A 19,099-nucleotide genomic window follows, 5' to 3' on the forward strand; every position below is an offset into this window, starting at 1 on the left:
AATAAATGTATAGGAACAAAAGCCATCTAATCTTGTTCTTCAGCTACTCTTGCAGCACCATGACATGGCACAGCCTGATATACTGGTGTCTCCAGCTGGAGTGTTAAGGCCCATTGTACTGGTATCATTTTTTTGTGATACTGGTCTTTACCGACTTTCGTAATGTTTGTCCGTCTTTGTTGACACAAGACTGGCATGAAACAAGTGTATAAAAGTGGGAAACAGCCTGCACCAGATCAGTTCTGGTCAAAGATGGCCAAGCTCACTCTGCTCACCGGTAAGTCCTGCTTCAAAACTTAGTTTTCTACCTTTGTGACAAGTATTTGCCCCATCCCTGGCAGTGTTCAAGGCCAGGTGCGATGAGGCTTTGGGCAACCTGGTCTAGTGGAGGGTGTCCCTGCCCATGGCAGGGGGGTTGGAACTAGGTGATCTTTGAGGTCCCTTCCAACCCAAACTATTCTATGATTCTATGATTCTATTTGTGGCTCTTTCAATGTTATACCGGGTGACTATACAGGAAATTTTTGGGAATTAAAAATGCTGCACTCTCTTTTCTGTCAAAGGAAAATATACAGCAGTTACTTTGGGGATGATTATATGTTGCACTACATTTGGAATTGATTTCTTTTACTTTAAATACACAAATATTCTGGTTTAATTGCTTTATTAAAATGGAAAATTATCTTGGACCACAAAATGATGCTCTGAGAAGGAGAACTGGTCATTCTGATAGAAAGGCTATTACTGTCTCCATAGCAGAGTAAAATCCAAAAAGCTTCTGCTATTTCAGCCGTGCTTATAGGCAACACGACCACCTGTTACCTAACCGTGTCTGGAAGAAGCAGCAGAACATTAAGCCATTAACGACTGTGAGATCCTCTGTGTGTCCTCTTCTCCTCTTCGATCAGAACGAATTGGGACCTGCAAGACAGTTATGTTGTGGTTCAGACAGGTTCTCATGAAGAGGAGCAAAACCAGGCAGATTGACAGAAGCAATTTTATTGTCTGATCACAAGATATAGACCAGAGAGTTTCTGCTGGTTCAGGTATTACCTTATTTCTCAGTTCTAAGACGACTCCCACCCTTTTTTCTTTAAAGGTCTGGCCCTCCTGCTGAACGCCCAGACAGGTAAGTGCTTTCTACCCCAAAAACAACTCCACCAAACCTTCCTCACTTATGGCACATGCAGGCAACTGGAACAGACTTACTAACTAATTCTGTTACTAGCCACAAGGAAGGAAGGAGAGGCAGACAGGCACACAGCAATGGTGTCCCTGAAGACAAAGCTGGACGAAGCATGGCATGCTCCATCTAAAATGCAAATATGTTGTTTGCTTTCACATGAGCTTCCTCTTAGCAGCCCCTTCCTGCTCAGCTTGAAAGAAGCATGAGGTCAGCCACTAGCTTGGTCTTTACAGCATCTTTTAAAGGCAGGTCAAACGGGCAGCACAGCAAACACACAAAGAGCTTCCACCTTCAGGCACTTCACCAGAGATGCCTTCTGCCTCTGCTCTGCCTTACGTGGCAGCAAAGGAGAAAGTTCGAGTTTGGGGAAGAGACTCAGAACTCAGAACCACCCTGATTCATGACTTTAAGGGTGCAAGAGCCTCCAAGACTGACTCATCCGCTGAAACAGAGTAGGAAGGAAAGAAATCCATTATTATCCTTGGAGAGCCAGTTCTCAGAGGAATAGCTGACCCTACTTCACTTTCTCTGAACTCCTGACCCTGCAGGAAACATTTCTCTGCAGGAAAATAATTTCTCATTAGATCAGTTATGATATTTTGCATGAAGTTACCAGTATCTCTTCGGTGAAGACCAAATCTACCCCACCTCCTCTGATTCTCTGCAGGCACTGCCTATGTGCTGTCATGTTACTTCACCAACTGGGCCCAGTATAGGCCTGGCCTGGGAAAATTCATGCCAGACAACATCGACCCAAACCTGTGTGACCATCTGATCTACGCCTTTGCTGGGATGTCCAACAATGAGATCACAACTTCCGAATGGAACGACGAGACCCTTTACAAATCCTTCAATGGCTTGAAGAACCAGTACGCACTGGGAGCAAAGGGCACCCCTTGTTCTCCCCTTTCGGTCCTGTCCCATTATTCGGCATGTGTTCTCTGCACAATGGCAGCACAATCCACGGTCGAGGGATCCAAGGAGAAGACAGTGATGGGGAGGGGAGAGCAGGGCAGGGCAGGGCAGGCTGCCAGCACTGGTCATTTAAGGATGATGACAGTGACTCAGTGCACTGCTGATTTGCTCTACAGGTCTCACACCAAGACATCTCAGCCTACAAAGGCACCTACACCAGAAACTTTCAAGAAAAGCAAGAGTGCTGTGCTTTATGTTAGCCTGTTTTGTCATGTTAGAAATTGGTAAGACTAAACCATTCCTTCTTGTGAAACATGTTCCTGTTCCTCCTTTTCAAGGAACAGAAATCTGAAGACCCTCCTGGCAATTGGAGGATGGAATTTTGGGACAGCAAAGTAAGTTCAAACCATCTCCTTCCCATAATGGCACCAAGAAAAGGGAGGGAGAGGGGGAAGAGGCACCAATGAAAACCCAACTCTGTCTTGCTCCGCTTCCCTAGGTTCTCCACAATGGTTTCCACATCCGAGAACCGCCAGACCTTCATCAATTCTGTCATCAAATTCCTACGCCAGTATCAATTTGATGGGCTGGACTTTGACTGGGAATACCCCGGGTCCCGGGGCAGCCCATCCCAGGACAAGATGCTATTTACTGTCCTGGTTAAGGTAGGTTGAAACAAAAGGTTTTGGTCAAGCCCTCTGCTCTGCACAGCTCTGGCTGTGAAGTCTCAGCCGGAGAGTCCCTGGTGAGATCTGTTTCTTGGTATCCCTCAGGAAATGCTGGCAGCCTTTGAGCAGGAAGCCAAACAGGTCAACAAGCCCCGTCTCATGGTCACCGCAGCTGTTGCTGCAGGACTTTCCAACATTCAGGCTGGCTACGAGATTTCTGAGCTTGGGAAGTGAGTAGCAAACACTCAGGTATCATTTCTGTGATTTAAGTCGTCTTCCTTCAAGCAGTTGAGGGGAACTCTGCTATGCAGATTGGTGCTTGTTTGGTGGGAAAGGGCACACCTCGAGAAGGCAAATGTAACAACAGGCTGGCTCCAACCTCTCAATGTCATCGGGTGACACTTCTCAGTCCCCAGAACACCAGTGCAATTCCCACTCTACCTTGACCTCTGCCTCCCTCCTCTGGAGGAGAGAATTGGCTCCAAAACTTACAAGGCCAGTCAAAAAAGGTCTTGAAGAACCCAGATTTGCAGAAAGCGAGGATGTAACCAGGGATGTTTTGGGGTAAACGGCCAGCACTAAAGGAACATCAGGTCTGCGTGACTGAGCAGGCCAGGAGATAGACAGACACAAGCAATGTTCTCCACAGGTATTTGGACTACTTCCATGTGATGACTTATGACTTCCATGGTTCTGGGGATGGATACACTGGGGAGAACAGCCCTCTGTATAGTGACAGTAACAACCTCAGTGTTGTAAGTATCTGTTGGGAGCCTCTGCCACAGAAGTCATCTTCTTGCCTAGACACCCTGGCACAGACTTCAACTGTGATGTGTTTTTTTATAGGAATATGCTATGAATTATTGGAAGAACAATGGTGCTCCAGCTGAGAAGCTCCTTGTTGGATTCCCAACATACGGACATAACTTCAACCTCCAAAACCCTTCTGACACTTTTGTTGGGGCACCAACATCAGGACCTGGGCCAGCTGGACCTTACACAAAGCAGGCTGGATTCTTGGCTTACTATGAGGTATGCGTGTTGCCTCAGACCTAGGCTACCAAGATCAACACAAGCACTCCTCAAACTACTCAGCAAGAAATTTTTACCCCATGGAATATGCCAACTGCCCTTTTTTGTAGGACACTTGCTAACCTCTCCCTCTCTCCCTTTTTTTCCTAGATCTGCACTTTCCTGGACTCTGGAGCCACCCAGGCTTGGGATACACCCCAGCACGTGCCCTATGCCTACAAGGCCAGCGAATGGGTTGGCTATGACAACATCAAGAGCTTCAACATCAAGGTATGATGAGATGTTCAGCTGTGCTAATAATAAGGCAGGAGGCTTTCTTCAGTAGCAGCTCTCCAGACTTACTGGGATTTTTTCCCTGGCACTGAACAGGTCGACTGGCTGAAAAAGAACAATTTTGGAGGTGCTATGGTTTGGGCCCTTGATATGGATGACTTCACTGGCACTTTCTGCAAGGAAGGCAAATATCCCCTGATCACCGCCCTGAAGAATGGTCTTGGTCTGCAAAATAGTGGTGAGTGGCTTGAGGAGCATGTGCTTCTTGAAGGAGATTCCCTAGCCCGCTGCTGATGCAGGGCTTCAGAGTCCCCAAAACCTTTATCTCTGGAACCTTCGTGGATAAAGACTTTCTGTGGAAGCCACAACTACAAATTGCCCTGGAATGATCCCTTCACTCTACATCCCCCGGGATAAAAGAGGGAGATTGTTACTTGGATCTGGGTCCAGATGTTTCAAAGGCTTGTTGCGAGCCAGGCCAGACTTTGGGGGAACCCGCTTTAATAGCTGACCCCACCACTAAAGGGCCTATGGAAGGAGGGCAGGGCTGAGAGACTGTCAACATATAAATAAGCCCTTTCTTTCTTTTATTTCAGACTCTGTGCCTTCAGCTCAGACCAGTGCTCCAGTCACTGAAGCTCCCTCTGCTACAGGTGGAAGTGGGCGCGGGGACCCTGGTGGCAACACTAGTGGGAGCAGTTTCTGTGCTAGCAGGGCCAACGGCATCTATGCAGATCCAACCAACAAGAGCAGCTTCTACAACTGCTTTAATGGTGAAACCTTTGTGCAGAGCTGCCGGAACGGCCTCGTCTTTGATTCCAGCTGCTCCTGCTGCAACTGGCCATGAAGATACCGATCCTATTACGGCAAACAGACGCCTCCGAGCTAATTGCACGGAATAAGAATGATGAAATAAAGTGTTCTGCAAAAGTAACAATCCTTGTTGTTTCAACTCATATTGCTCTTAATATTTTGATGCTCCTTGATTCTCTCATGATTCTCTTATGATTCTTGGGCTCAGGGAAGGTCCTGAATCCACAGGCTGGACTTAATTCCGGTATGGTGTTTTCTGGGGGTTTCTTGCTGCTCTACTGTTACAGCCAGGCACAGAGAGAAAGGCAGAGAGCAGACCACAGGGCAGAGCAGGCTGTGTCACAAAGACATCACAGAGAAGGGTCCTGACAGCACAACATATCGACTGCATCCCCAGAGACCTCTCCCTTACTCACAGTGTGTAAACGGCAGCTCCTTGGAGTAGGAGCCAGCACAATGCCATCCACCAGGACGTTATTAATCCTCCTCTTTTCCCTGCACCCTTCGGGCACTGCCATCGCCAACATTCCCTCCAGCAGCCCCTGTTCCGTGTCTATAGCAACCAGAGCACACACACCCTGAGGTCTGCAGGGCAGCATGGCAGCGGAGTGGGAGCCGAGAGGTGAGCCGTGCGAGGTGCGTGTGCCCGGTGGGGGTGTGGGCACGAGGGCTTTCCTCCTCGTGCAGCTCCCCAGAGGCATCAGGCTTCCCCAGCAACCTTCCCCACAACCGGGCTGCTTGGCTTCTCTGTCCTCAAGCTGCGGAAAAAGAAGCCTTTGTGGGAGGAGGGAACAGGCATCCAAAAGGCAGATCCCTCATAAATATCCAGGGTCAGGGGAAATTCCCATCTGGGAGATGAGGGCATGGCTGGCCTCAGGCAGAGAGCAGCAGACACTTAAGAAGGAAAAAAGGCAGCAAGTGGTCACCTCTGTACTGGTTTATCACAACGGTGGAATTTCCCTCTCCTGGTCTCACAGACGTGCAGAAGCGGATCTCATTTGGGTCATGTCAAGAGCGGAAAATATTTCCTCTCCACCGTGCCCCAGACAGGCTGGGAATCCAGCAGATGGCCATCCCAGGAAACCCATCGCTTGGGCCAGGCTGTTACCTTAGTCAAGAGGTAAGTTGTTCAGTTTTCATGCTCAAAGCTTTTCCTTCACAGAAGACACACAGTACAGGAGCAATAGGAGTCCCCCACACCTGCCCTGCAAACTATTGTATAAGGTCTCCACATGTACCTAGAAGAACAAATTCTCCTCCCCTTCCAAATGTACCAGTCCTCAAAGCTCCAGCTGCCCTAATGCTCCACCTTATTGAGAAATTAGAGGAACTAACAGGAATGTCTGCTGCTCATGCACATCTGCCCTTCCCCCTGATGCAAACGGTGTCTTTAAAACGTCAGTAAGACACTTGTGCTTTGAATTGCAGGGAAGCAGCCTCAACTGTTTGGAAAATAAACCACTGAGCAAGAAAGGCTATGTGATAGGAGCAAGAACAGCCCAGCGTTTCAGACCAGAACCGCAGGTAAGAAAAGCCCACTTCGAAGGGGCAGACCTGCAGCTTTGCAAGAATTTGGAGGCTGTTTCCAACACAGACTATCAGTTTCAATCATATTTGCTGGGGCTGCCTCCAACTTAACATATAGAGAAGCTACAGATCTGCTTACACATAGTCTAGTGGGGGGTGTCGAGCCTAGAGACTGCTGGCTGATTGTAGCAGCTCTGGCAACATCGACATGTGCATTTGACATTATTTTTCAGCACATATTCACACATGTAAATGCAGATATTCAGGGAAAATCAGGGAGGGAGCTCAGTTATATGACCTGAACAAATCTGCTCTGTTTTCTGGCCCAGCTTCCCTAGAATAAAAATATATTAGAAGAGTGTCTGCGTTCAGCCTCTATCTGGGGCTAAACAATAGCCAGCTGTTCCATTATCCAATGACCCCTCCCCGCTGAAAAAGGGGAATCAGGAAAAGGATGGAAGACTCATGAGTTAAGACAAAAACTATTTAATAACTTAAGAAGAAGAAGAAGAAGAAGAAAAAGAAGATGAAGAGGAAGAAGAAGAAGAAGAGGAAGAAGAAGAAGAAGGAAGAAGAGGAAGAAGAAGGAAGAAGAAAGAAGAAGAAGAAGAAGAAGAAGAAGAAGAAGAAGAAGAAGAAGAAGAAGAAGAAGAAGAAACAGAAGAAGCAGAAGAAGCAGCAACAGACAAGTGATGTACAGTGCAATTGCTCACCACCCCTTCCTTGACCCATATCCAGCCTGTTTCCAGCTAGCTATCCCAGAGCAGGAAAATCCCGAAGCCGCAATCCCAGAAGACAGAGGTAAGGCCTCGGGAGCAGAATGACGGGTGAGACCCTCCAGAGACAGCAACAATTGAGAAAAAGAGACCGACACCAACAAACGTTCCAATTTGTAGTGAGCATGGTGTGGAATATCCATGTGCCAATTTGGATGTCAATCACCTTGGCCACGTTCCCCAGGTTCTTGGAGATCCGGGTCATTCACAAAAACAAGTGGAAAAGCGCTTGATCACTATGGATACCTGCACACCACGGCTGGCTGCAAACCAAACCGAAGTGTCTTATCAACTTTGTTCTCATCCAATCGGGTGCTGCAGTAGTCTTAAAAATGCAGTTTACTTTAGAAATGTAGCTTTTCTGAACAGCAAATTGATTCCATGATTCTGTCCCAGCAAAACCAGGACAGAGAGACATCACAGGACACACTGGGTAAGGAGCAGGGAGTGCATAACTGGCTTGTTCTGGGTTTTTTATGCTATCAGCAGGTCCGTGATGCCCAGCTGGCTGCTGATCAGAGCGCGTAGGAATGGTTTGCAGAAAAAAATCTTCCGTATAGAAATTTTATCTCTTGCAGACTGTGACTCCCGGCCCAGCAACGTACCAGCCGTGCTGGAAGAAAGAGAGAAAATGCCAGCCTGCCTATGCTCCGTTTTCCGTTATGACACCACGATTTCCAAATAAGCCTTCAGATAAAGAATTTTTCCCTGGGTAACGTAACTCATTTCCTTACACTTCTAATAATCAGCAGGAGTACTAGCAGAGAGAAATACTAAGACACAAATGGGAGACAGGTAACTGAGTTCCCAGAAATGTTCTTTTCATCTTTGAAAATCTCTCCTGCTTTACTCTTTAACTCGAATATGATAACTAGAATACCACAACATGCATCACTCCCATGGATCGAGGTAGAGCTGGTAAATTCTGCTACTACAAACATCACACCCTAGCTCCAGAAATGAGATAATTTGTCCCTGTTTTCTTCAGACCTGGAACTTACAAAGTGGACAAGCCATTACACAAAAAAATCACTTGGCCGATGAAGTTTGGGTCTCCAGACTGGTCTTTAGTGCCGATGCCAGCAAAGAGGATGTTAAAAATGGAGGTACAGAAGGTAAGGATAGGGATAAGGGGATGTTATTCCAGGCTTAATGCTTCTGAGAAAGGAAATCCTATGATTACTTCAACACATTTGCACTATGTTTTGTCATCCTTTCCTCACTGGCCTGCTGGATACGTGACTCTACTAGCCTGGGGCACAAGACACAAACTCATTTTCTATCAAAAAGTGCCGGTTTGCAGAAAGTTACATTCCTTCAAAAACCGCTTCTATTAAAAATTTTATCTGGAAGTTTCCATCCACAAAGTGAGAGACCTAAAGCACAGCCTTTCCCGTGTAGCTTTGCTGCAAAGAAAACCTTTCTGGTTTAAAACCTCAGTTTAGATTCTCGGCACCATCTCACATCTTGCCGTGCTTTTCTGAAGCAATTGTCACGGCTAATCTCTAACAGATAGTGGTTGCCTTTTAGCTGACCATAGACAAGGAACTCCGGAGACACCGGGACCGACTGGCCTACCTGAGTTTGTACTACAGCTCTGTGCACAGCCAGCAGCTTTACTGAAGCAGTGCCCAGCAAACACCCCAGGGAACGGGGCTGTGCTGGGAGAAGCTCGAGCAGATGGCCTGCAAGACCCACATTTGCATTACCAGCCTTTTCCCTGCTGACACGAGGAGGATATTCTCAAGCAAAGAGCAAGCAACATGCTGCTAATTAAGACCCGGTCACGAAAATAAATTTAGTCTGAAACAGAAAGGTGCTGGTGTTCATCAGCAGTTGTTCCCGTAATGTACAACTCAGACCCCAGGGATTTCTATAAAAGTTTACAAACCTTCACACAGACTGAATCTCTCTGATCACAAGCTTGATTCAATCTCAGGGGAAAACTATCAACAGGCAACACTGATTCTTGGTGTAACCACCAGTCACAACGCAGGCTTTCAAATTTTCTGGGTCTGTTTAGCTGTTTCTGTAACAAATTTCACCTGTAGCCCAATTTCAGGTATAAAACCAAAACGCATTCTTCCAATTTCCCACTTTCAGTCTTCGAGTGCTCTCAGGCATGGCAACAGCTGCTCACGACCTGCCTTTTCTAGGCACGTTGGTCCCTTCCCTCCCAACCACAGGAGACTGCTTTGCAGTTGCAGCTGTCAAAAAGGGATGTACTTGCTGATTCACAGTTGCCCCTTTTGGTGCAACCTTTTGAAGGAGGGGGTATGACTCACTGGGAATGGTACTGTCCTAAGACCTGGCTTTTATGGCTGCTTAAGGCTTCACCTTTGTATTCATGGCTGGTAATGTGTACTGCACCTCCACCTGCCTTGGTTTTCTAAGCAGGAGAAAAATACACGTGTAAGAGAAGATGTAAAAGTAAGCCAGCAGTACCTATGATGCTGCAGTCCTTCTCAACTAGATGTTCCACCTGTGGTTGGAGGAACTTTCTTCTAAAGCTTTTGCAAAACTGATGGTATTTCAAAAGGCACTTTGTCCTCACTCAGCGTATTTCTCATGAACCAACGTTTTAGTTGGAAAATTCCCAAACTTCTCAGCTATCAAATGTTGCTGTGGAGAAGGGAAGAGATGCAGAGGGAAGGACAAGACTTCCTACCACTTGTAGAATCACTGAAAACACAGTCAGGCTCCATTCAGGTGCTTTTCCACTCCTGAAACTTTAAGAACTCAGTCAGTTTTGTTTGTAGGAGATAAAATTTCTTTTATTATCAACATAAAAATTACTATTTTCATTCTACATTTTTCCCCTACCCAGCGAGGGATTTTCTCATTACGAAAAACGCTCAATTCAAGTAAAAAGATATAAATTTTTATATATACATACATATACAATGTCTCTGTACATTTGTTATTCTGTACAACCAAGGCACCAGCAGAAGTGACAATGGCACATGCAGGACTTTTTTGCTAGAGACGTCATTTCACACTGGTTGGCAGTAACAGCTCTGTTCTCTACTGTAATTACTCCTTTTTTTCTCCTCTTCCCTGGGTGACAGGGGACGAGGGAGGCCTGGGAGGATGCCTTAACTAAACAGAGGTGAGGTACACACATGACTCTCATTTCCCTGGTGACTGCAACAGATTTCTTGCATTCAGCTGCTCTACTCTAGGAATGACCTGTATGGCAGTCTGTAGCAGGCAGTCTTTGCTGCCTCTCCCAGCACCACATTTTCATCCAGAAGAGATGCTCAGGAGACTGGGCTAAACTACAGGAGTCTTTTGTCGAAAAAATTTAACCCACATTTTGCCTAACTAAAGGCTGAATGAAAATTAAAGCGAAGCCCTCCAGAGCCAGCTAACAATTACAATGCTCCCATCACCAGACATGTTCACTGCTGAAATAAAATCTTCTGCTCTGGGGAAATAAAAGGGGGAAAAAAAGAGCAACTTCTGTTGATAAAAGCCTGTATTTGAGAATGGACAAAATAAAACAGTGCCATCAATAGCATGGCCTTGTGGACTGCAATCAATACAGCTTTATTCCATACTCCAAGTTTTTCAGCACAGCATCTTTCAGAGAGTTGGTGAAGGCGTGAACTCTCAAAGGAGCTGTGCTGTGTTGAAACTAACAATAGAACTGAAAAATAGCCTGAAGCAGCTGTTACATCTTGCCATTTGTACTGCTAAAAAATAATCTCAAAGCAGAGCAGGGTAAACACCACACTTAGCGCTTTTAAGTTAGAAGTGCAGCTGCAGTCAGCAAAGTGAGAAGAAAATGCCACCTTAGCTCTGTATTTACACTTCACTCTCCTACCAACACATCAGATGCTTTTAGTTCTTAAAAGAAAAGTCTGTTTGCTTTTACCTGCCAAGAATCCAAGGAAGGAAACCTCTCTGGGGTTTTTCTGTCTCTGTTAATACATGTTCCTCAGATTATAAGGCCAGGCAAGGTCGATTGCAGAAGTTTCTTTTCTGGCCTGCCAGCCAGCCACAAACGAATGATGCCTTTGTATTCCGTGGAGCCTGCTGGGAAGCACTGAGCAGCAAGAACCTTTGTGTCCCCATCTCTTCAGAGAGTAAATCCTGCTGACAGTGAGAACAAACCAAAGTAAAGGAGACAATTCCCATGTGCAACCCGGTGGCCTTCGACACTTTTAAGGCAATTGACCATCGACCATTCCAAGTCAGCAGGAGAGCAGAGGGGAAAGGAGGAGCATTGCAAATCAGGATGAGAGTGTAGTTCACTAGGCGGAGAGAGATCGTTCTTCTGCTTCTGCCACTCAGCCAGACTGCCTCTCCTGTCTTGCTCCATGCCTCTCCACAGCAGCAGAGGTGAACCCCCCAAGATATTCTTACTCTGAGCAGCCAGCTGGTTACACCTCACTTCTTTCTGCGGATCTTGGGCTTTTTCACTGGTCGGAGGTAGGGATTGTCTATCACATTCTCCTCCCCATTCCGACTGCCTGACAGGGAGGTGTTCTGCTGTAACACTGAAGCATTCTCCTTTTCAGGTCCTGAATCATCCTGCCACATTAAAAAAAAAAAACCCAAAGCACAAACAACCTAAGTTAGGCTAAATAAAGCTTAGAAGTTCAAACCACATAACCTATTGGCAAAACTGATAATCAACAGCCAAGATAAACAGCAGCACACAAGGAGCTGTGTTAAAGGTCAGGACTCCTGATTTCTAACACAAGTAGATCCCCTTTGGGAACAGTGTGGGATTCTAGGACAATCCTCTCTCCCCTAACACTGAAATGAAGGTTGTACTGAAAGCTTATGACCCAATCTCATTCTGCACTGCACCCTGCAGAAAGTTAAAGAACCATGGCAGTGTTTAGTCATTTACACCTGGTAAAACGCAACCCACTCTGCCATTTTCCACCCACTCTGCCCAGCTGCAAGGAAGACAGGCAAAAAAACAGGTTTCATAGGTTTAAGAAAGTTGGGCCCAAGAGACCTTGATCTCTCAGACTGGGCGTACCGTGCTCATGTGCAGGGGGAGGTTCTCAGTGTCTGTCTGGTCGTCTTGCTCAGATGAATCTGTTTCCTCCATTTGCTGCATTTCCAGCTCAGAGGGGAGAAGAGCTGTCAGGTAGGGTACAGTGAAAGGCCTGGCAGCAATCACTAGGGTTAGGGAAAAGGACACAGTCAGCCAGCTGGGAGAAGGCTCCTCAGGTCAGAGATTACGAAGCACAAAGCCAACCAGTTACTTAGAGACCAAACATTTTCCCTGGTTCTAGTTTTAAACACACACACGCACTCTTTTCCTGATGCTTCCAGGGATCAGGAATATGCTGTCCCTAAAACATCACAGTCTCTAATTCCCTACTTTCTGAGGAAAGTAACATTCCCTTTACATTTCCAGTCAAGGACAAAGCATTAGAACAACACAAAAGAGTCCTTCCTGATCTCCATAAAAGTTCAGTTATCTCACAGCCTGAAGCATCACTTAGTCCCCCTTAAGAGAACACTGACATCTGTGCTGCCAGTGAGCCTTGGGAAGGTGGGAATTCTCATCACTGCTTTCCAGACAGGGAAGCAGAAAAATCTCCACTGGCTACCACAAAAATGGAAGAGAGAAGAAATTACTACTTTAAAAGTCACAGAGGGTCAGAGACAGGATTGAGATGAGCTTTGAATTTAGCACGTCAGCCAAGGCCTTCTCCACCAGCAGAAGAAAGTGAGCCTTTGGTGAGGGTAGAAGCCTACTATTAGGCTCTGATTCTGTTTTTATTCCTGTTTTAAATAAAAAACTCCTTTCCCAGCCTACTAGTCCCTCAGAAGGGCAAACACAATGTGATCACTCAGTGCTCACCTCCTGCAACAGCAAGAACTCTAATGGAGTGTATACTCAGTTAGACACTTGTCATTTACAGCATCAAGTGTCCTAGATAACTCACGTGGGAACGTGCTAACATCATCTTTGAAGAGACTCTGTGTTTCTCCTGTCTTAGCCATGAAACGTGTGAGAGCTCTTTCTACATCGCGCCGTTGAGATGCTGCCTTTTCCCGTAGGACTTGGTAATCAGACACTGGCTCCCGGTACGTCTGTGGAGCAGGCAGGAAAGGAAAAAAGAACACTGCTAGTGGATGCAACGCAGTCAGCTGAAGTCCAAAACACTACAAGGATGCAGATGCTACAGGCAAGCACTGACCTTAAACACGCACAGATTTTTAGAGAGCTACAGAGGTCCATCAGCTAGAAATCTACCGCAAGCAACAGCAATTTATTAAGCCAGGAGAAACAATGTTCTGGATAAACAGTAGCAGCACTGAAGTAAAAATATTTATATGCTACTCCTGGTGTTATTGACTTCAGACAGACCCCAAATGGCACAGAATTCTTTTTTCACTCACTGGTGTCTTGATGTAAGTGTGAGGATCTGGAAACTCAGGGAAATGGCCAGGAATGTGGGATGGATGTGGCTTGTTCTGTCCAGCTGTCAGGGCTTTGGGAGTCACGGGCTGGTTTGTCACAGGAGCTACAGTTAAAAAACATGCACACACACAAATCAGCCAGCTCCGTTCTGTCAAGGACTAGGCATAAAGTGCTAGCTCACGCTGAGCTGCGACCGTGTCCCCAGGTCCTACAAAAGGGACAGGGCATATCCCACGAGCAATAGTTTCAAGTTGTGTTTGGCATCCTAAAAGGGAGCAAGGATTACTTGAGCCCTCTCTCCTCCACAGGAAAAACAAACCAAGCTTGAGGATTCTCATGTGCAATGAGGATGCTGAAGCCACCTTCAGCATCAGCAGAGGGCACCTTCCTTCACCTATTACAGTCATCACAGGAGTCCTTAACACAAACTGCACGTCCAGGAGCACTGAACTGCACCATCCACCAGAAGAGCAAGAGCTCTGGATGCCAGCAGATAGGAATGCCAAACCATCTCCAATTCCCTGCACAAGAAGAGAAAGGATTTCCCACATACGGGCAGTGATGACCATCCTCTGGGAGCGCTTGGCATACGCAGGAAGCGTTTCAACATTGAACCCTGAAATATAAAAGAGGAAATAGAAATCACACAAAGAGTTTAACCTGTCAAAAATCCAGAATTTTTCTAAGGGCTTCAAATTACAGGAGAAATAAAATCATGCACTCTGGATATATTCCTAGTGCCTCTGCAGCAGTGATACCTGAGTGCCTGCACGAGGCCCGGAGCAGCGGGCACCACACAAATGCCAGGAACATCAGGGACACATTTTCCTACCAACGCAGCACACCCAAATCTTCTGCAACGCAGAATTAGCAGGAATTAGCAGGACCAGTCAACTACTCACCCATTTCCACCAGAGTAACCACTATATCAGACAGCGTGGGCTGCGTTCTGGCTGTATGTTCGCAGTAGGACTTGGCGCTCCTTCCAATTTCAGAAATATCTGGGGGAAAAAAGAACAGCATCACATATTCAACTCAGACAGTGACCTCACATTTGTATCGGACCAGCCCTGGCTTCAGAGACCAGAATTTGTATCAAATTTAGCAAGGAGTGAAAAACAGCTCCTAGAATCCAGTGCCTTACAGCCTGCGTATTGAAGATGAAAGCATATGGCAAGTATGGAGACACTAAAGATCAAGGAGATGTTTTCCACAAATGTAAAAAGCAAATGTGCATCACAAATTTGAAATTTGAAAAAATACAAAACCTAATCACCTCTTGATTTCAGACAAATATGTAACCTGAGATCCCAGAGACATCACGCAGAAGAGCGGGAACAGAGCTGCCAAACACAGGAACTCAACAGCCTTGACCAACCAAACGTCTGGAACTTTGTTATTTCTCTGTTTATTTTGGCAGCATCTCAGTATGTGGAGCTTATGAGGATACGTAACGAGTACACAGCGAGTAAGATAAATACTTCTGAGTGCGGACAAACACCTCATCTCACAGGAGTCTGTGACTCCGGGGCTGTGCTCCAGCCTTCCGCTTTTGCTAACGGCATTAACACAAGATGTCGGGGCAATCCCAAGCACCAGTACAGGCTGGGCGGAGAATGGATTGAGAGCAGCCCTGAGGAGAAGGACTTGGGAGTGCTGGTGGATGAGAAGCTCAACATGAGCCGGCACCGTGCGTTGGCAGCCCAGGAAGCCAACTGCGTCCTGGGCTGCATCCAAAGCAGGTCAGGGAGGGGATTCTGCCCCTCTGCTCTGCTCTGTGAGACCCCACCTGGAATACTGCGTTCAGCTCTGGAGTCCCCAGCACAAGAAGGACATGGAGCTGCTGGAGTGGGTCCAGAGGAGGCCACAGACATGATCCGAGGGCTGGAGCACCTCTGCTCTGGAGACAGGCTGGGAGAGTTGGGGCTGTTCAGCCTGGAGAAGAGAAGGCTCCAGGGAGACCTTCCAGCACCTTCCAGTACCTAAAGGGGCTACAGGAAAGCTGGAGAGGGGCTTTGGACAAGGGCGTGTAGTGACAGGACAAGGGGCAATGGATTTAAACTGAAAGAGGGGAGATTTCGATGGGATCTAAGGAAGAAATTCTTCCCTCTGAGGGTGCTGAGGCACTGGAACAGGTTGCCCAGCGAAGCTGTGGCTGCCCCATCCCTGGAAGTGCTCAAGGCCAGGCTGGATGAGGCTTTGGGCAACCTGGTGTAGTGGAGGGTGTCCCTGCCCATGGTGGGGGGGTTGGAACTGGATGGTCTGTGAGGTCCCTTCCAGCCCAAACCAGTCTGTGATTCTATGATTCTATAAGATAATAATAAGATAATAAATGGAAAAAAAAACCCACAACAACTACAAAAAAGAGTGACGGCCAATTCCAAAAGAGAGAAAGAAGACATTTCGGGGGCCTTGGCCGGCCGCTGCCCAGGTGGCACTCACAGCTCTGTAACATCTCCGTCAGCGTCTCCACCGCCGCCTTCTCGGCGCTCTCGAAGCCGGCCTCGGTGAGCAGGGAGCTGACCACCACCTGCAGGGTCCTCCTCCGTGCCAGGTGGTAGTTGTCGGCGGGTGTGGACGCGTGCTTGGCACCCGAGCGCTGCGGACAGACCCCCCGCCCCGGAACACGGGCTCAGGGACACGAACCCACCGGCAATCCCGGGGAGGCAGCGAGCCCGGAGCGCCGCTCGCCCCAGGAGCTGGCACCGGGAGGGGTGAGGGTGCCCACCCTGCTCCCGGTGCCCCCGGGCAGTGGGGCATCGTGCCGGGATGGCTCTGAGCGCACCGGTGGGCTGGGGCAGGGCTGCCCATGCATGAAGCGTGCCCCGCTGCACGCATGCACACATGTGTACACATGTACACACACGTATGTACACACACATGTACACATGCACGTATGCGCACACATGTACACGTGTGTATGCACACATATGTACACATGCAATATGCACACACATGTGCACACATGTACGTATGCACACACATATGTACACATGTATGTGTGCACACACGTACGTGTGCACACACGTACGTATGCACACACATATGTACACATGTGTGTATGTACACATATGTACACATGCACGTATGCACACACATGTGCACATGTACGCATGCACACACGTACGCACACACATATGTACACGTGTGTATGCACACATATGTACACATGTACGTATGCACACGCATGTACACATGTACGCACGCACACACACATACATACGTACATATACACACACACATCTATATATATGTCTACACATACACACCGCTATACATATATACAGACACATCATACATACCTACACATATATATATATATATGTGTATATTTAGACACGGTGCTGCAGGCACCACCCAACGCTTCACACCCTTTGGGGCGCGGCCCCTTTAAAAAAGCCGCTCCGCGGTCCCCCCCCGCCTCGCTGCCCCCCTCGCCGGCCAATCCGAGCGGAAGGACCTGAGCCAATCAAACCCCGCTGCCGAGCCCCGCCTCCCTTCGGCCATTCAGCCAATCAGCGCCTCCCTTTCTTCGGCCCCCCGCCTCAAAGCCCCACGGGCAGGCCACAGGCGCTTCGGCGCCACAGGAGGAGCAGGCCGCTGCCGTTCCGCCCGACCCCAGCGGCGGACTCCCTCCGCCACAACCCCGCGTCCCGGCGAGGAGCCGCCGTTACCGTGCCGGAGCTACCGGACGCTGTGTCGGCCATCTTGGAGCCATAGAGAGCTTTGCGCATGCGCCAGGTGCGGCGGTGGGGGCGCGCCGTGCGGGGCTCGCGGGGCATTGTGGGGTTTGTAGTGCGCGAGGGCGGGGGCGCATGCGCGGTGATGCCCGTCGCCCCGTGGCGGCGGGGGTGTCCCCGGGGCGCTCCCGCGCGTCCCGCCGCCGGCCTCGTTCCGTGCCCGGCGGCTGCGAGCCGGCGGGCGGGGGGCCTGAAGTTCGGTCCGCCTTGTTCCGAGCGCCAGAGGAGCGTTTCTTTTACCTCCGGGTTCCGTTCCAGGAAATCGAACTTTCCAAGAGTCCTTTGGAGTTGTAGAAAGCGGCGTTTTTATTGATGCGAGGGCTGGAGCACCTCTGTATGGAGACAGGCTGGGAGAGTTGGGGCTGTTCAGCCTGGAGAAAAAAAGGCTCTGGGGAGACCTTCCAGCACCTTCCAGTGCCTAAAGGGGCTACGGGAAAGCTGGAGAGGGGCTTTGGACAAGGGTGTGGAGTGACAGGACACGGGGTGATGGCTTTAAACTGAAAGAGGGCAGATTTAGATTAGATATAAGGAAGAAATTCTTCCCTCTGGGGGTGGTGAGGCACTGGCACAGGTTGCCCAGCGAAGCTGTGGCTGCCCCATCCCTGGAAGTGTTCCAGGCCAGGTTGGATGGGGCTTTGGGCAACCTGGTGTAGTGGAGGTGTTGCTGCCCATGGTGGGGGGGTTGGAACAACATGATCTTTAAGGTCCCTTCCAGCCCAAACCATTCTATGATTGCAGTGCTGGGTGCATGGGGAATGTCTCCTGGCATGCACACCCAGCTTATAGACAGAAAATTAATTATACACTGTAATCATGCATATTCAGAACATGCTTGCGTATTCTTAATTGGTTAATTTTCTCTTGCTTTACATGTAAATTCCTTCACATGCTCACTTCTCTTCCTCTGCCTCTTTCTTTTGGGTCTGGGCTGTATTTAGGGCAGGTGGTCCTTGACTTGGTGGTTGCCATCTCCCCCAGCCGGAATTCCCTTTTCCCCCAAGTTGCTGCATGTTCATAGTTCAGAAAAACGTGATAACAAAGTTTATGCAGTTTCTGGGATGCACCCTCCAAGGGCAGACAGTTCTGGATAAAGAGTCTCCCTTTTAATCACTCCTGACCGCTACCAGGGTGCTCAGCTCGTTAGTTTCTTTAGGTACATGTAAATCACCTACTGCCTGCTAAACCCTTCATGAAAATCTTAGACAAAAAACTTTAACCCCTCTATTGCTGGGTGACAAGATGGGTTGAAGCTTATATTCCACTTCTTGTCTGGGCACCTGGAGGGGAGAGCCCTTACCTTTACGGGGTAACTGGGAAAGGAAAGCCTCCTATACTGGCACTGCAGTGGCTTTGGAATAGCCTGCGTTCCCATTAGGAAATTATTTACTAAAAAAAGCATGGAAAGTACTTTTCCCGCACGAAAGAAATTTCCCGCACGACATTCTTCTCTCTAAATTAGAGAGTCATGGGTTTGATGGATGGACCACTCGGTGGATAAGGAATTGGCTCAATGGCCGCACTCAGAGAGTAGTGGTCAACGGCTCAATGACCAAGTGGAGACCGGTCACGAGTGGTGTCCCTCAGGGGTCCGTGTTGGGCCCGGCCCTCTTCAACATCTTTGTCGGTGACGTGGACAGTGGCATGGAGTGCACCCTCAGCAAGTTCGCCGATGACACCAAGCTGTGTGGTGCTGTCGACACGCTGGAAGGGAGGGATGCCATCCAGAGGGACCTTGACAGGCTGGAGAGGTGGGCCCGTACCAACCTCATGAAGTT

The 19,099-nt window shown here is 48.3% G+C and overlaps 3 protein-coding genes across 4 annotated transcripts; 2 read left to right on the top strand and 1 right to left on the bottom strand.

Moving 5' to 3' along the window:
- The first annotated feature begins 252 nt into the window (after positions 1 to 252).
- LOC104383466 (chitinase acidic) lies at positions 253 to 4,921 on the top strand. Its single transcript, XM_086627343.1, has 11 exons — positions 253 to 277; positions 1,100 to 1,129; positions 1,854 to 2,055; positions 2,440 to 2,496; positions 2,601 to 2,766; positions 2,875 to 2,999; positions 3,419 to 3,524; positions 3,616 to 3,801; positions 3,952 to 4,071; positions 4,171 to 4,312; positions 4,671 to 4,921. The coding sequence occupies exons 1-11, from the start codon at positions 253 to 255 to the stop codon at positions 4,919 to 4,921; spliced, it is 1,410 nt and encodes a 469-aa protein (XP_086483469.1).
- A 563-nt stretch (positions 4,922 to 5,484) lies between these two features.
- Positions 5,485 to 8,813, top strand: CIMAP3 (ciliary microtubule associated protein 3). Its single transcript, XM_009991642.2, has 6 exons — positions 5,485 to 5,509; positions 5,865 to 6,007; positions 6,316 to 6,411; positions 7,769 to 7,902; positions 8,179 to 8,305; positions 8,721 to 8,813. The coding sequence occupies exons 1-6, from the start codon at positions 5,485 to 5,487 to the stop codon at positions 8,811 to 8,813; spliced, it is 618 nt and encodes a 205-aa protein (XP_009989944.2).
- A 1,205-nt stretch (positions 8,814 to 10,018) lies between these two features.
- Positions 10,019 to 17,366, bottom strand: TAF8 (TATA-box binding protein associated factor 8). Of its 2 annotated transcripts, none has more exons than XM_086627194.1 (8): positions 17,259 to 17,366; positions 16,027 to 16,183; positions 14,487 to 14,585; positions 14,138 to 14,200; positions 13,563 to 13,687; positions 13,106 to 13,253; positions 12,187 to 12,329; positions 10,019 to 11,726 (listed from the first exon to the last, which is right to left on the bottom strand). In XM_086627194.1, exons 1-8 carry the CDS (start codon positions 17,364 to 17,366, stop codon positions 11,583 to 11,585), a joined length of 987 nt encoding a protein of 328 aa, XP_086483320.1. In that variant the 3' UTR covers positions 10,019 to 11,582. The 2 variants fall into 2 exon arrangements, with proteins under 2 accessions (XP_086483320.1, XP_086483321.1); XM_086627195.1 differs by having other exon boundaries at positions 17,253 to 17,291.
- Positions 17,367 to 19,099: the final 1,733 nt, after the last annotated feature.

The sequence above is a fragment of the Tauraco erythrolophus genome, chromosome 27 (genome assembly GCF_009769465.1).
Source record: "Tauraco erythrolophus isolate bTauEry1 chromosome 27, bTauEry1.pri, whole genome shotgun sequence".
Lineage (NCBI taxonomy): Eukaryota > Metazoa > Chordata > Aves > Musophagiformes > Musophagidae > Tauraco > Tauraco erythrolophus.